This window comes from Salvia miltiorrhiza, chromosome 1 (assembly GCF_028751815.1).
Source record: "Salvia miltiorrhiza cultivar Shanhuang (shh) chromosome 1, IMPLAD_Smil_shh, whole genome shotgun sequence".
Lineage (NCBI taxonomy): Eukaryota > Viridiplantae > Streptophyta > Magnoliopsida > Lamiales > Lamiaceae > Salvia > Salvia miltiorrhiza.
This window is the reverse complement of record NC_080387.1, coordinates 27,022,482-27,037,442: the sequence shown is the minus strand read 5'-3', so window position 1 is coordinate 27,037,442 and position 14,961 is coordinate 27,022,482. Positions and strand designations below refer to the sequence as shown.

The 14,961-nt window shown below is 34.6% G+C and overlaps 3 protein-coding genes across 3 annotated transcripts; all 3 read right to left on the bottom strand.

Annotated features, from left to right (window-relative positions):
- Positions 1–4,975: 4,975 nt before the first annotated feature.
- On the bottom strand, positions 4,976–8,407 carry LOC131017548 (uncharacterized). Its single transcript, XM_057946347.1, has 3 exons — positions 8,084–8,407; positions 7,910–7,992; positions 4,976–5,504 (listed from the first exon to the last, which is right to left on the bottom strand). The coding sequence occupies exons 1-3, from the start codon at positions 8,117–8,119 to the stop codon at positions 5,183–5,185; spliced, it is 441 nt and encodes a 146-aa protein (XP_057802330.1). The 5' UTR covers positions 8,120–8,407; the 3' UTR covers positions 4,976–5,182.
- A 1,232-nt stretch (positions 8,408–9,639) lies between these two features.
- Positions 9,640–12,314, bottom strand: LOC131017542 (uncharacterized). The gene is made up of 7 exons (XM_057946336.1): positions 12,232–12,314; positions 11,038–11,173; positions 10,792–10,958; positions 10,500–10,623; positions 10,230–10,397; positions 10,021–10,086; positions 9,640–9,925 (listed from the first exon to the last, which is right to left on the bottom strand). Exons 4-7 carry the CDS (start codon positions 10,614–10,616, stop codon positions 9,767–9,769), a joined length of 510 nt encoding a protein of 169 aa, XP_057802319.1. The 5' UTR covers positions 10,617–10,623; positions 10,792–10,958; positions 11,038–11,173; positions 12,232–12,314; the 3' UTR covers positions 9,640–9,766.
- A 56-nt stretch (positions 12,315–12,370) lies between these two features.
- On the bottom strand, positions 12,371–14,020 carry LOC131005352 (replication protein A 70 kDa DNA-binding subunit D-like). Its single transcript, XM_057932278.1, has 4 exons — positions 13,851–14,020; positions 13,474–13,744; positions 13,274–13,373; positions 12,371–12,545 (listed from the first exon to the last, which is right to left on the bottom strand). Exons 1-4 carry the CDS (start codon positions 13,995–13,997, stop codon positions 12,371–12,373), a joined length of 693 nt encoding a protein of 230 aa, XP_057788261.1. The 5' UTR covers positions 13,998–14,020.
- Positions 14,021–14,961: the final 941 nt, after the last annotated feature.

Genomic DNA, 14,961 nt, shown 5'->3' with positions numbered 1-14,961 from the left:
ATCAAAATATTGTGTTTAAATATGAATCATAATAATAGTCACATTAATTTCTATAATTCTTAAAATCTAAACATTGTTATGAATAGTGATATAGTTAAAATTGGAACAACTTGTCAAACTATATATGATAAATACAAAAGAGATGAAAGTGTACCTGTTTTTTGTTGAGAGTGATTTTTTTCCGTAACAATTGTCTCTTAGCTCGGGCTGTATACGCATCCCTTTTGTTCTTGACTACAAGCATAGATTTGAAATTACATATTGATTTATAAAATTTTAGAACAAAAAAGTTGTGATTTATATACATGAAGCTTATAAAAGATCTATTGAATAATATATGAATATATACCCGTGTTAACTTTTGTTGGGAACCTTGTGGAATATCCTAACCCTTGTTTTGATGATACCAAAATTCATAGGACTTAATTGTAATAGACTAGAATCGTTTTTGAACTCAAGTGTTAGAGTTCGTTTCTAGTTTAGTTGCGGTGTCAAAGACTGAAGACTGAAGACTGAAGACTGCAGTTACCAACTGAAGTATCAGTTGAAGAATCAGTTGAAGACTGATTATTTAATGCGCGCCATGGACTGATACTAAAGTCAAGTATCAGTTGAACATTCCTCCTAGGACTGATCTTCCAACGTTCAGAGGAAGCCACGTACGCTCAAGTACAGCCGCATTAAATGCAGAGATCTCAATATCTTATCTCTGCAGAGGTCATTCCTATCTGGTGGTTACTTTTCAGAGATGTCACATCTCCTATCCATCAAAGAGAGCCGTTTCCACACAGACAAGGAACCTCGAAGATTGAAGCCTCAGCCCAAATTCGAATTGCTCTCCAACGGAAGAAATCTTGAAGTCGATTTACGCCAACGGATCTATTCAAGAGTTCTCCTACAAATAGCGCTCGAGGATCACTTCAATCTTCACCGATTCAACGACATAAGCTGAAGCTCTGCCGAAATAGCTACTCAGCCTAAAGCTTAAACCGCCCAAAGCTTGAATTGAAGAAGAGAATTCCAAAGCCTAAATCAGTCACTGCTGATTACATACATTCTCTTAGACCCTAGGCATATATTCTGTGTACCCAGAAGCCAAAGGTCAAACTTGCTTCAAAGAACTTGTTCTTTGTAAGTATAGTTGGCACTCGTTTAAACCTCTCCCCCATAAGAGTGTTTGAGTGACTCGGAGTTTCAGAAGGTGTTCTGAACTCTGATAGGGAAGTCTGAGCACGAGGTGTGCTTAGCAAGGAAATCCTGCGCGAGCTGGGTAGGTGCTGAAATCCTGCGCGAGGTGTGTAGGTAGGGAAACCCTACGCGAGGTGTGTAGGTGCTGAAGAGAGAGCTATCTTCAGTTCACGGTTTGCAGTGCACCCGGGAAGCACTTGCGGAGTGGATTGTTGGTCTGATCAACCAGACGTGGATGTAGGAAAGAGTTTTTCCGAACCACGTAAAAGTCTCTGTGTTATTTACAGCTTTCAGTTTTACATTCATATCTGTGTTATTTCAATTGATAAAACTGAATGCTGACTAACTGAAAAGAGAAACCTTAATCCAACTATCTGCTCCACCGAGGCTATTCGAAACTAAGTTTAATTTCCGTTGCGTATGATATCAATCTAACTCACTATCCTCTGATAGTAAGGAAGAGAGATATCATCTTCATCTCTGCAAACACGACTGAAGCCCTTACGTGGATCAGTTAAGTTCCAGTGACTTAACTGATAACTCTTTACTGAAGAGCGTTCAGTATCAGTCGTCAACCCTGTTGGTCAACACTTATTTCGGTTAAACAGGTGTCTTGTTTGCGTGTATAGTTTCGTTTCTATCTCTGACTGAGATCCCTCTGATTGAGGTTTGTAGATAGAAGACAAAAATAGCCTATAGGTGTATTCCCCCCCCCCCATACACCTATTCGAGACCCCCCCGGACCCAACAACTTTCAAAACGATGGCATTTCGTAAGGGTGTATTTCTCTTTCTAGACATGATTATACGCCTTATCTGTCTCGCAGTATAGGATAAGTAATTGTAGTCTGAATAAAAAAATTAATAATTAATAAGAATTACATTGAAAATATTATATATAGTTTAAATAATAATATTCGAAATATATTATTAACTTTACCTATATATGGGCATTTCCAAATCACATCTCTGTAAGCTCTATTTGCCATGATAGCACGTCTCCTTTGTCGAGAAATCCAAGCATTTATTCTTGCAACTGTGACATAAGTTTTGATATTGTAAAAGCATAATTTAAAATCCAAGCAGTTATTCTTGCAACTTTCATAAATATAAACCAAAAACTACGGTGTGCTTAAGGGTTAATAGTGTGAATAGATGCTTACAATTGTTTGCATGAAACATGGCCATATTTAGATCATAAGCTCCAATGCTTGGACTCACTGATTGTAAAACACATGAACTTTGTGTCACTTGCTTATCAATGATATGAGCATTTAATTTAAATTACGAATTAAGATGTACCTGTGGTTATTTCAGTATTGTAGAAATTTGCAATTCTTTGTCGCTTGTTAGTAGGTGAATACATCTACAATAGGAAATTTATAAATACATATTAACTTCACAAGTATCCATTCACACAGTTTATTAGATTTAAAGTATACACAAAGAATAATCAGATAAATATATTTTAGTAGTATCATGATGAGATTAAATTCGAGTTCGAATGAGAAATCCTATATAGGTGACGTTGATGAGATTTGAATATGAAGAAAATTATTTAAAATTTGCTCAAGCAATTAAATTTTATAAAAATCATATATCTATATTAATAATTTAATTATAATATTTGTATGGATGTGAAATTGTGATTATTAAGTTAAAACTCTAATTGTGATTATTTTTCAAATATAAAATTGTAATCTTCACTATTTAATATCCCATTCATTTAGATTTTTACTATAGCTCATAAAAAATAATGATATCCATATTATATAATTAAAATAAATCAAAGGTTCAACAACTACTTGGATTAGTTAACAAATAATTTAAGAATTTCCAATACTTAACAAAAAGCAAGATATTAAGTTTGAAAGTAACTGTACATTATATTTATTGAATTTAATATCATGTGTCGAGTCTTTATTTAAGAACATATAAGTATTTTAATCCTTCTAAGATTTATGAATAAAAAATACATAAATATAAAAAAAGACAATACACGCTTGAGGTGGGAAAATTAAAAAGAAAAAATAAGCATAAAAGACAAAGAAATAAAATGAGAAAGTTATAAAGTTGAGATTCTAATAAAGCTTAAATGACAATTCTTTAATTTATAGGTTGTTAGTAGGTGAATCCATCTACAGTCAGAAATTTATAAATATATATTAACTTCACAAGTATCCATTCACACAATTTATTATATTTAAAGTATACACAAAGAATAAAAAGATAAATATAACTTAGTACTATCATTATGAGATGAAATTCGAGTTGCAATTGATAAAACATTTAGCACAGAGAGATATTCACTACACAATGAAGTACATACCTCAAAATTCATAATTTGATGAACGAAGATGAAATAGAAATTAATATTGATCCGAATGTATGTAATTTGATTGGAGATAAAAGGTAGAGTGTTCAAGCCATTATTTATAGTTGAAAAAAATGTATGATGGGCAGTAGCCAAATTGGAGGCTGATTATTAGCTTTTTAAAAGTTAAGATAATCAACATGAGTAAATTTTGGAACATTAGCAGCTGGAAAAAAAAAAATCCCTTGCAAGCATCTTTTCATGGTTTTTTTCCTAATTTGCTTTATTGTATATAAAATTAGGCACTTGATTCCTAATTTATATGCTTGTTTATATGCACTCCTAATATGCACTCCCTGTTATTGGCGGCTGGAAATCACAGCTGCGTTTCTGATGAGGAGTAATATATGCGAAACAGAGGAATGACTTTACCAGGGGAATCACGGGGAGCAGCGAGATAGCTTTCGCCAGAGAAATCACACTCGCCAGAGGAATCACACTCGTCAGAGGAATCACACTCGCCAGAGGAATCATACTCGCCAGAGGAATCACACTCGTCAGAGGAATCAGACTCGCCAGAGGAATCATACTCGCAAGAGGAATCACACTCGTCAGAGGAATCATACTCGCCAGAGGAATCACACTCGCCAGAGGAAAGGTCCTTGCCAGAGTGAATCTACCTTTTTGCCCCTGACCACGCGGAGTGCATGTTCTTAGATATGAGTTTACTATTTTGCCCCCGTCCATGCGAGGAGCGTGTTCGGGGAGCGAAATTACTTTCTTATCCTTAGCTTGCATTCCTCTATAAATACTCGTGCGTGCACACATTGTATAATAATTCAAGTAATTGATTCACGTGATACATATAGTGATTTCATTGCTGGGATAAAATATAAAGTTAAATGGATTGTTTTTTAGAAATATAATTATAAAACAAACAGAACTTGTTATGGTTAAGTTTGAAAATAGTCAGCACACAAGTTTTTTTCAGAGTTTCGAAAATAAATTTTTGTGGTTGAAAACGTCAAGTGAAAATTATATTCTTAAACTCTTATATTTGTAATTATTTTTAAAATGTCAATCATATTATAAAATTGAAGACCCAACAAACAAAACACAAAGTTCAACCAATGGAATCAAACAAAACCTGCTTAGATATTATTCAATTTTGTCTAATAACCTGCTTATATATTTATTCTATTTTGTTAAAAAAATCCATACGCATCACACGCTAATCACAGCTGCATTTCCGAATGGCAAGTCTATTTTTCCTATATTATAAAGAATATTTTTTTCTCAATCTCAGCAGCAACGTTTCTCAATCTCAGAGGTGTTTCACTACGATCAGCTCAATGTTCAACTATAAATCATAGTTTCAAATATTTGTTTTATTACATACTTGTTGTTTAATTCATTTCGATATTAACAACCATTGGATTTTCAGAAGAACTTCAGAAACTCGAATTTGAACTGCAAATTCTTAAGTTTTATTAAATCAACTATGCATGAAACCATACTGCACTTATTTAAATAAAACACACGAACGGGAATTGTAATATTTCATAAAAACTAACTAATCTTCACACTCGTCCGTCAATTCCGCCTCATCTTCGGATGGATCCTCCTCCGAATCACTTATCTCAATTGGTTCGTAGTTTTCGTCGATAACTTGGACACCCAGCTATAGAGCTCTAAATTTGTCCTCCAAGGCGATCTTGAAACGCTCAAAGTTAATTTTGTCAATGCGCCCCGGTCTTTTAACGATCATTTGATTATATATCTCGGCGACAGTGTAGTAGAGATCTTGCGGAACGGAATCAACAACTTTAAGTGCAGCCTCAATATCACTAACCTGTCGTCCGTATTCCATGGTCCTAAGCCATAAAAAACGGATACGATCAAGATTCTCTAATATTCCCATTCGTCCGTTCCATTTGCGGTTAAAGAATCTATGCTTGGAGGCCTTGTGCAGTTCTTTCATTGTTGCGTGGACGCCGACCATTCTAATGAACAGAAACCAATTGTAAGAAAAAATAATCGATGGATTAGTGATAATATGGGGATTCACTTTACTTTATAAAATATAAGTCCAAATCAAATATAAAGATGATGATGATGATGAAGAAAATTTTCAATGTTGAATGGCCCTATCTTTCGCTCAGATTTTCAGCATAAACTAAGTATCTTCAAACTGGTAATGACCCTATCTTTCGCTCAGATTTTCAGCATCGAATATAATAGTTCAAACACAAACATGAATGATTACATATACAAACAGAATCCAATAACACAGAATCCAATAACCTTGCATGATAGAAATATGAACACAAACACAAACATGAATAGTTCAAACACAGATAGAATAGTTCAAGCATGAATAGTTCAGCCTAGTGCATGATAGAAATAGGAACATGAATCACCCCAAATTTCAGCCAAGCCATGATAAAAACAGGACAAAATTTTAGAACCAGAATTGAAAAAATAGAACTCAATAAGTTCGACCAGAATTGAAAAAACAGGACATCAATATATATATATATATATATATATATATATATATATATATATATATATATATATATAGGCCAAGGTTCAATGAAGAAGGCCTAAATGTAAGAAAGAAGAGAGAAGTAATCTCATCCGTTGATCTTATCTAATCTAACGGACATGATTTGTTCACGTCATGTTCAACGGATTTTTTCGTTGAACATGTGGGGGTCGAAACCCAGAACTCCCAAAAATATTGTATATGTTCACGAATGTTCAACGAAAAAATATGTTGAACATGGCGTGAACAAATCATGTCTGTTAGATTAGACAAGATCAACGGATGAGATTACTTCTCTCTTCTTTCTTACATTTAGGCCTTTTTCATTGAACCTAACCATATATATATATATATATATATATATATATATATATATGGTTGCACTCAATAAAGAAAAGCCCTTTAGACAAAGAAAGAAGAAGAGATCTTGGCCATTCCTTGAATCAAATCTGACGGGTATCATCTCACCATTATATTCAATTTGATTTATGCAATGAAGGCGGAAATGTAAGATTTATAATGGCAAAGGATAGGATTGTAAACTTCATTATATCGTAATTTAGGAAAGTTCATCGAATCCCTAATTTTACTCGATTCCCTTGAAGATCAATAAGGATGTCGATCCATGCGGATTATTCACACTACCAGTTCATCGGCTATTGGCTTACCAAATTTTTATCACCCTCCGATTGCTGTCCACGGTTATCACGATGAATAACCCAAAACTGCAAACTACAGGTTTGACGAAATTGCTTTAATTGATTGCTGGTGTGCTTCTGTAAATTTAACGAACATATGAACTCATTCTCTTGAACATATGCTGTTGAACATATGAACTCGTTATGAACTCATTATGAACATATGAACTCATTCTCTTGAACTTTTATGTAAATTTAACGAACATATGCAACATTACGTTAAATGAAACGAAGCCCTTAATTGGGACCTATTTTATTGAACATTTCAACGCGTTCGCTTGAACTTCTTTGGGAATTTGTCGAACTTCTTTGGGAATTTGTCGTATATACTACCAATCGCAACTGGTCGAACAAAATACGTTGAGCATTACACGAATGATGTTCAACATTGATCAATAAGTTGAACATATAACTCATGTTGAAATGAATCCATTGAACATGCTACAAGTTTGTTGAACTCACACATGATAACGTATTGAACATATGCATACGTTTGCTGGAAAACCTTCTCATTGTTAATAATACAGACTGTAGGTTATATAGCATTATTTGGAGATATTCATTGAATTAATGAACTATCCAACGTAGTAGGTGTAAAAATAAATTGTGATTCAATATCTTCAAAGTCCACACTAGATTCCATCACATTCAGCAGATGATAGTAGTTGGTGTTGGTTCTTTGAATTGTGAGTGAACTTCACCGTAAGGTTATCGAGTAGAATTAGGAAACGTTAATTTTCAATAAGAGAGAAAAAAATCTAACTGCATCTTTAATCATATAAACGATTATCGCTAATTATGGCTGAAACGTATAACATTAAAAAGCAAATTACCAGTTTGACCTTTTATGAATATATAATCATATAAACGATTATCGCTAATTATGGCTGAAACGTATAACATTAAAAAGCAAATTACCAGTTTGACCTTTTATGAATTATATTCAGCCGAATTTATTGATGAAAATGGACCACACGATTAAGTGATATGGAGGGCCAAGATATCTTCTTTATTCTTCATCACATTTAGTCATTCTTCATTGAACCAACACCTATATATATATATATATATATATATATATATATATGCTACCAGAAAAAATAGAACTCAATAAGTTTGAACCTTCCCACAAAACTCAGAACCTCAAAGTTGAAAGAATTACCTGTTCTTGCTCCACGGACGAAGAATGACCTGCAACTTTTCTTTCTCTCTGCAATTTCTAAAGCCCACTTGTAGAAGAATAGCCTGCCAAGAATTTAAATAAAAAATCAAGGTGTATGGGTAGGATTAAATCCGCTGATTTGCCTTTCCAAATCTATCACTCCAAATTACTTACCTTGAACCATGGATCTGTAGTGTGGGGTGCATCCATGGATGAAGCACCTCCCTAATTTGTGCCATGGAAATTGAAAGAGAGACCGAATCTCCCAATTACACAGCCGATTGTTCGAGATTTGTGGGAACATTCGGCGACGATTGTTTGAGAATGAGCGAGAGAGAATAAATCTCTCAATTACACAGCGGTTTGTTCGAGTTTTGTGGAAAGATTGAGACTGAAAACTCATATTGTGAGATAAATTGAGAAGAGACATTGAAAGAGAAGGACGCTATTTGCGCCTATTGTTTGAGAAGAAGCCAATTTGAAAGATGTAAAGTGATGTGGATTTTCAGATGGAATTAAATATAATGATTTAGTTTGATATTGTCCCAAAAAAATAATTTAGTTTGAGTTTAGTAATTCATAGTAATTAATTAATACTCCAATAAATCTATTATTCCATATCTATGCTCGGTGATTATATTTAAAATTTTATATTTCATATATCTTTTTACTTGATTTTTTCCAATGATTTTTTCCAACATGAATTAATAATAATACGCCTTTTCTCTAAAAAAAGAATAAAACTGTAAAGTTCGAATTATTTTAGCTAAAGATAGCAAAACAATAATTAATAATCTAGAATCAAGAAAAGAAAATACTTAAAAGTAAAATTGAATCATTTTTATGCCATAGAGTGATATTTAAATTGCGTTGAATTATTTATCAATTTTAATCAATAAAATAAGTTGTGGTGAAACGGGAAATAATACGGTAGATAAAAGCAGTAAACGACACCGGATTTACGTGGTTCGGTCGAGAAGACCTACGTCCACGGGGGTTTTGGGGGTTTTCCACTATAATTCAGAGAGTGTTTTACACTTTACAAGAGATGAATAAATAATTAGATGGTCCCCCCTACAAAACCTGCTGAGTTGTTTTCCTTAATCCCTGCAAATCATGAAGACATAAGAGTTCTAATATTGTAAGAAAGCAAAGATAAGCATTTTCCCCTTGACTTTGGAATTGTAATTCCAAGTTAGATTTCCTTCTTGTGAAATGGCGTGTTTATCCTTTTAATCAAAGTGCTGAAATTTTTCTTTAGAATTTTTGCTAACTCATCCTCTGATGATTTCGCTGACTCCTCTGATTGGATTTCTCTGATTTTGATATGGTTGATGGTTTCCTTATGACATCTTTGCATTCGTTGACTGGTGTTGCCGTAATTTCTCTGACTCTTCCTTTGGCGAACCCCCTGTGTTAGCCTTGCTTGGGATTTCTCTGGTCCCGCCTTTTGGGGATTTCTCTGACTCTGCCTTTTGAGGATTTCGCTGACTCCTCTGGCGAGGATTTCGCCGACTCCTCTGGCGATGATTTCGCCGACTCCTCTGGCGAGGACTTTGCTGATTCCTCTGGCGAGGATTTCGCTGATTCCTCTGGCGAGGATTTCGCTGACTCCTCTGGCGAGGACTTCGCTGATTCCTCTCTGATTCCTCTGTGCGTTGGTGAATGCTTTAAGGGGGATGAAGGTGTAAATTGTTACATGTAGACACCAGGAGGTGCTTAACTTTATATTTATGAAACAAATATTTAACTTAAAAACAAACAAATTCGAAGATAGCAGATTGGATCCAAAAAAAACATATAATCCATATTTGTTTAAAATCAACCAAAATTCAACAATAGCACTACAAATTCAGATTAATTGACATTCGATTTCTTTGGCCTCTTTGTCGCTGAAAATTGTATATTACCACCATCTATATCCGTAGGGGACAATTTCAGCCGATTACGTTTCTTGGGAGTGACTGAGGTGGTCGTTGAATTCGAACATGTCTCTTCATTCATTTCAACAGCAATCTGCAATATTAATATTATATTAGTCGTAAATAAATAAATAAATTGAATAATCAATACAAAAAAATATACGCCTCTTTAATATAAGTCCATTTTACCTCTTCTTCTGGTTTGTCCTCAATAATATTGCTACCATCTTTGTACTTGGAAGCAACTTCCTGCAACTTTTGTAATGCAACATAAATTTTAATAGATTAGTATAAACAAATAAAACACAATTTAAATTAAATCATGAAAGACATTATGATTTTTTTTTTTTATCAAATTGTGAAAGTTTTTAAATTACATATCAATGAATTCCACTTACACCAACATTTACACCAGAGGGAAATTGAGCAATGACACGAGCATCTCCTGTTACATTTTTCACCGTATAGACACGTTCACCGAATCTTAAACCAACCTCAACTTTAAAGAGGCACTCTCTCGCTAGCATGGTGGACAATATTTCAGGTGTTCCATTCCTATCACCGGTCTGACAACAAAAGGAGTAATTATAATTGATAGATTTTTATATAATATCGAAAACAATCCTATGTCATTGTGAAATAAATTATACAATTAATTGATAAATAACCTGTTGCACCATTTCCTCCATGACTTGGGTAGCAGTCCTTTTCAAAAGATTTAGGGCACAATCCTCAAAAATCGTGAAATACGTCTGATCAATTTCATCACCTACAAGTACCTTCATCAAGTACCTAACGATGATACAAAATTTAAAATACATCCTTGAAAAAAGCAATCCAAATAAATGTTCACAAGTCATTAGATTTCTACATACACCATAACAAAATATTATGATTCTCCCAACATTGATTTCGTTCAATGTATTTATAGAAATATATTTTAAGTTTGACTTAAAATACCTTATAATAATTAACCCAATTGGACATTTGCACTTTTTGCAATGATCTCCGATAGTGCTTCCTCTGGCAATCCCTTTCAAGCATCTATCATTTCCACATGCTTCATAATATCACGACTCTTGCGGGTGAAAGTCCAATATTGTCCCTTTGCAGTTAAATGTTCTACACTATAGATTTTAAGAGCACAAATAGAAGAAATATGTGTTAGGAAATTACACACTAAAATAGCTCATAAAAAAATATTACCTCTTCTGATTTTATCAAGTCGCATAACCTTCTTGCATGAGCAGCATCCAACCATTCATTCCTATTCAGTGCTTGTTGACCGATAGATATATCGGTAATGGTATCATTACAGCTAGAAGATCTACTAACACCACGCCTTAATGTAATGCAAAAAATTTTATTATATATTGGAACAACGTAAAATGCAAAACTTGTACAAAAGTATAGATGTATGAATCAAAATTCTCATTTAAGCAGACAATATTAAGCAAACACTAATAATAATTAATTATATATTAAAGCTGGCAATATAAACTGTTAACAGTAATTGAATTATCAAACACTATATCTAACTCGTGAAATAGCTAAAACATCTTAATAAACAGAAACCAATGGTAAGAACAGAAAAAAAAAAAAAAAAAGAAGAGAAAAATCATTGACCTATTACATAATATTGACAAAACACTTCATGGTCATTTAAGTTGCAATTAATACTTTCTTACTTACTTTGGCAAATAGCTAATTCATCTTTATGCAGTTCATATGCTATATGAATTATTTTATTTACTATCATGTGCATAATGGATTTCTTCGAAGGGTGGTGGCCCTTTGCTATTGAGGATATAAAGATTGCGGTGTCTTTAGATATGGCGACTCATAGTCGCGTTCGTTTGAAGAATTGATTACATGGGGCTGTTTTGGATTGGTCTATTGGAGTGGTTGATGCTCGGTTGGTTTACTACAGCGTCTTACCGACTGAGGTTCAACTATTTTTTCTTTTTCTTGGATGACGGTGACGGGCTCTCACCGGCCATCATCTTTGTTGCTTTGCGTGTTCTTATTTCGGTTGTGACTTTTTGAGCCGGGATTGTTTTGGGACGATGGTTAGGCCGGAGTTTCAGAAACTTTCCTTTCCGCTCTTCTGGTCGTGGTCTTTGTCTTTTGACGAGAACTCTTTTTCCTTTTCTGGTTTTTCCCACGGGGTTTTCCATGAAAAGGTTTTAATGAGGCTCGGCCCTTAGTCTGCTTTTTTGTGCTTTCAAGGGTTTCTTTGTTCTTTTTCCCCTTTTCCCATTTATAATAAAATCGCATTTTAATAATAATGGATTTCTATTAGTGTTAGTGAACAGGAATCACCAAAAATTTTAGATGCGCCATGATAAAAACAGGACAAAATTGTAGACCATTCTTTTAGCTATGCATATAAATACAAACCTTAGTATAAAATCTTTCACTTCTTTTATATCTGGACAGATAAAAAATTTGCTCGCATTCTTCATCGAGGAAACCTTGATTTGGCTTACACAAAATTGAATTAGTAAATTCGACAATGGAGTTTGGATATAGGTAAGTTTTATATGTATGAATGTTTATGTTTAGTCATAATAATTAAACCTCTGAATGTGGATATCTTTGCAAATTGCAATGCCACCATTACAAGCTCTTTGTCTTCTGCTGATTTGTTCTCCATAAATGTTTTCAATTCCTCGGCAAGTGATCCCCATAAGACACAGGTTACTTGCGTGCCGCTGTTACGAAGACATCAGGAGAATTAAACATCAACACAAAAATAGAGCGGAAATATAAAGTCCTCGCCAGAGGAATCAGCGAAGTCCTCTCCAGAGGAGTCAGCGAAATCCTCGCCAGAGGAATCAGCGAAGTCCTCGCCAGAGGATTCAGCGAAATCCTCGCCAGAGGAGTCAGCGAAATCCTTGCCAGAGGAGTCAACGAAATCCTCAAAAAGCGGAGTCAGAGAAATCCCCAAAAGGCGGGACCAGAGAAATCCCAAGAAAGGCAAACACATGGAGTTCGCCAAAGGAAGAGTCAGAGAACAGAGGAGAAAGAGAAAAGGGCGGACAGAATAGAGCAGAGTAGAGAGAAGAGAACAGAGCAGAGATAGAAGAGAGTGGACAGAGTAGAGAGAAGAGAGAGCGAGAGAGCAGATGGCGAGAGAGCAGAGCAGATAGAACATTCTTTTAGCAAGGCATGCTTACATCATTCACCATTATCTCTTTATCTTAATTCACATCAAATTAGGCTGAGTATGATCCCAAATTTTAGAAATAAAAAGCTAAAAAGTATACTCCAAATAAAGGATTGTTTTTCATGCATAGATATCAATATGAAATGCCCAAAAAATCTTATCTTTAAGCACAGATCCAATCCAATAAGGCTTTCAAAAATAACAGACTATATAAGTTTTAAAGACAGGTTTATAACAGATATAGTAAATATAAATTAATAAAGACAATCATACTCTGCATCGGCTAATGTTATGTCACACTTGGATGCCTTGCCAGTTCTCATTTCGACCCAATCTATGTTAATAGTGTGGGTCATAACCTCCCCAAGAACATCTGCACCATGAATATATTTTTCAACGTCAAAATATAGATTACAATACACATAAATTGTAATATGACTTTCATGATATTAGGTTTAGCAAATTATACTAACCCAAAAAGAAAGTGGGATCGTGTGTAGGAATATCTGTAAAGGGAATAAAATTAAATCCATTTTCCAGAATTTCGAAGCCTTCATCCGGTTGCTCAATTTGGGTGGCAAGGCCGAAGCCAAGCATATACAAGTGGTCGACCTTGGCCATCTGAAAATTGGGTTTGTTGTCCATTACTTGGAAATTTTGGATCGTATTTATATCTCCCTCTCTCAAAATAGGCATAAACTTCCTTTTATTTCCAAAAGAGACAGATGCTTGAATTTGATTGCCCTACATGACAGATAAATTTTTCAAAAGGTAATCTAATGCTTGCATAGAGTAATTAGTTTATATAAAATCTAGATTATCTCAACTAAACTCAAATTTAAAGCATTACCCATTCATCGATTAAAATCATCTCCAAGCCTTCTCGGCCTGTTAAATCCTTTTGAACCCAAAGCCGCAATATTCTAACGACGACCCTTTTATTCCAAGTTTTTTTATCGATGGAGTTGATTTGAATGATTCCATTCCTTGTCGTCATTTCCTTCGTTGAGAACAAAACAGATAAATATATGTTGAAATATAAAGTTTATTAAAAAAGAATAAAAAACAAAACATATTGATATCAAAGAGGAAAGAGCAGAGCAGAGAGAGAAGATAGCGGATATAGTAGAGGAAAGCAGAGCATAAAGAGGTTATAGCGGACAGAGTATAGAAGAGCATAGAGAAGAGACCAGAGCAGAGATAGAGGAGAGCGGACAGAGCAGAGAAGAGCAGAGATAAGAGAGCAGAGCAGAAAGAGTAGATAGCTGACAGAGTAGAGAAGAGCATTGGGAATATAACAGAGCAGAGACAGAATAGAGTGGACAGAGTAGAGAAGAGCAGAGGGAATATAACAGAGCACAGAAAGAGAGAACAAAGCTGCGGGAGCGACAGCATCGAGCGATCACAGCTAAGATATTGGCTGGGCTTCGTAGGCACGACAACTACAATCTTAGAACAAATCTCAGAACCTCAAAGTTCAAAGAATTACCTATTGTTGCTCCAAGGACGAAGAATGACCTGCAACTTTTCTTGCAACTTTTCCCTTTCTCTGCAATTTCTAAAGCCCACTTGTAGAGGAATAGGCTGTAAAAAAATTATATAAAAAATGAAGGTGTAGAGCTATATGGCAAGAATGAAGTCCGCTGATTTGCCTTTCCAAATCTATCACTTCCAATTACTTACCTTGAATCATGGATCTGTAGTGTGGGGTTCAGCCATGGATGAAGCACCTCCCAAATTTGGGCAATCGAAATTGAAAGAGAGAGAGAAAGAGAGACTGAATCTGCCTCGTTTGCAGCCATGGATAATCTGTAGTTGTGGGGAAGATGCGTTTGCAGCCATGGATGAAGCACATCCCTAATTTGTGAAAGATTGATTGAATAACAGAGAAACTTGAGAAAAGAAACGGTTGATTGCTTGATATTGTGAGAGAAATCTGAGAAAAGAAATGGCTGAATAAT

Excerpts from the sequence above, each read along its gene's own strand:
- LOC131017548 (XM_057946347.1), bottom strand. The coding sequence starts at position 8,119 with ATGGATGCACCCCACACTACAGATCCATGGTTCAAG. Across the intron at positions 7,993-8,083 it reads CTACAGATCCATGGTTCAAG|GCTATTCTTCTACAAGTGGG; the intron begins GTAAGTAATTTG and ends AATTCTTGGCAG. Across the intron at positions 5,505-7,909 it reads CGTCCGTGGAGCAAGAACAG|AATGGTCGGCGTCCACGCAA; the intron begins GTAATTCTTTCA and ends TCTGTTCATTAG.
- LOC131017542 (XM_057946336.1), bottom strand. The coding sequence starts at position 10,616 with ATGAAGGTACTTGTAGGTGATGAAATTGATCAGACGTATTTCACGATT. Across the intron at positions 10,398-10,499 it reads TGGAGGAAATGGTGCAACAG|ACCGGTGATAGGAATGGAAC; the intron begins GTTATTTATCAA and ends TTTTGTTGTCAG. Across the intron at positions 10,087-10,229 it reads CCTCTGGTGTAAATGTTGGT|TTGCAGGAAGTTGCTTCCAA; the intron begins GTAAGTGGAATT and ends GCATTACAAAAG.
- LOC131005352 (XM_057932278.1), bottom strand. The coding sequence starts at position 13,997 with ATGACGACAAGGAATGGAATCATTCAAATCAACTCCATCGATAAAAAA. Across the intron at positions 13,745-13,850 it reads TGATTTTAATCGATGAATGG|GGCAATCAAATTCAAGCATC; the intron begins GTAATGCTTTAA and ends TCTGTCATGTAG. Across the intron at positions 12,546-13,273 it reads ATAACATTAGCCGATGCAGA|CGGCACGCAAGTAACCTGTG; the intron begins GTATGATTGTCT and ends TCTTCGTAACAG.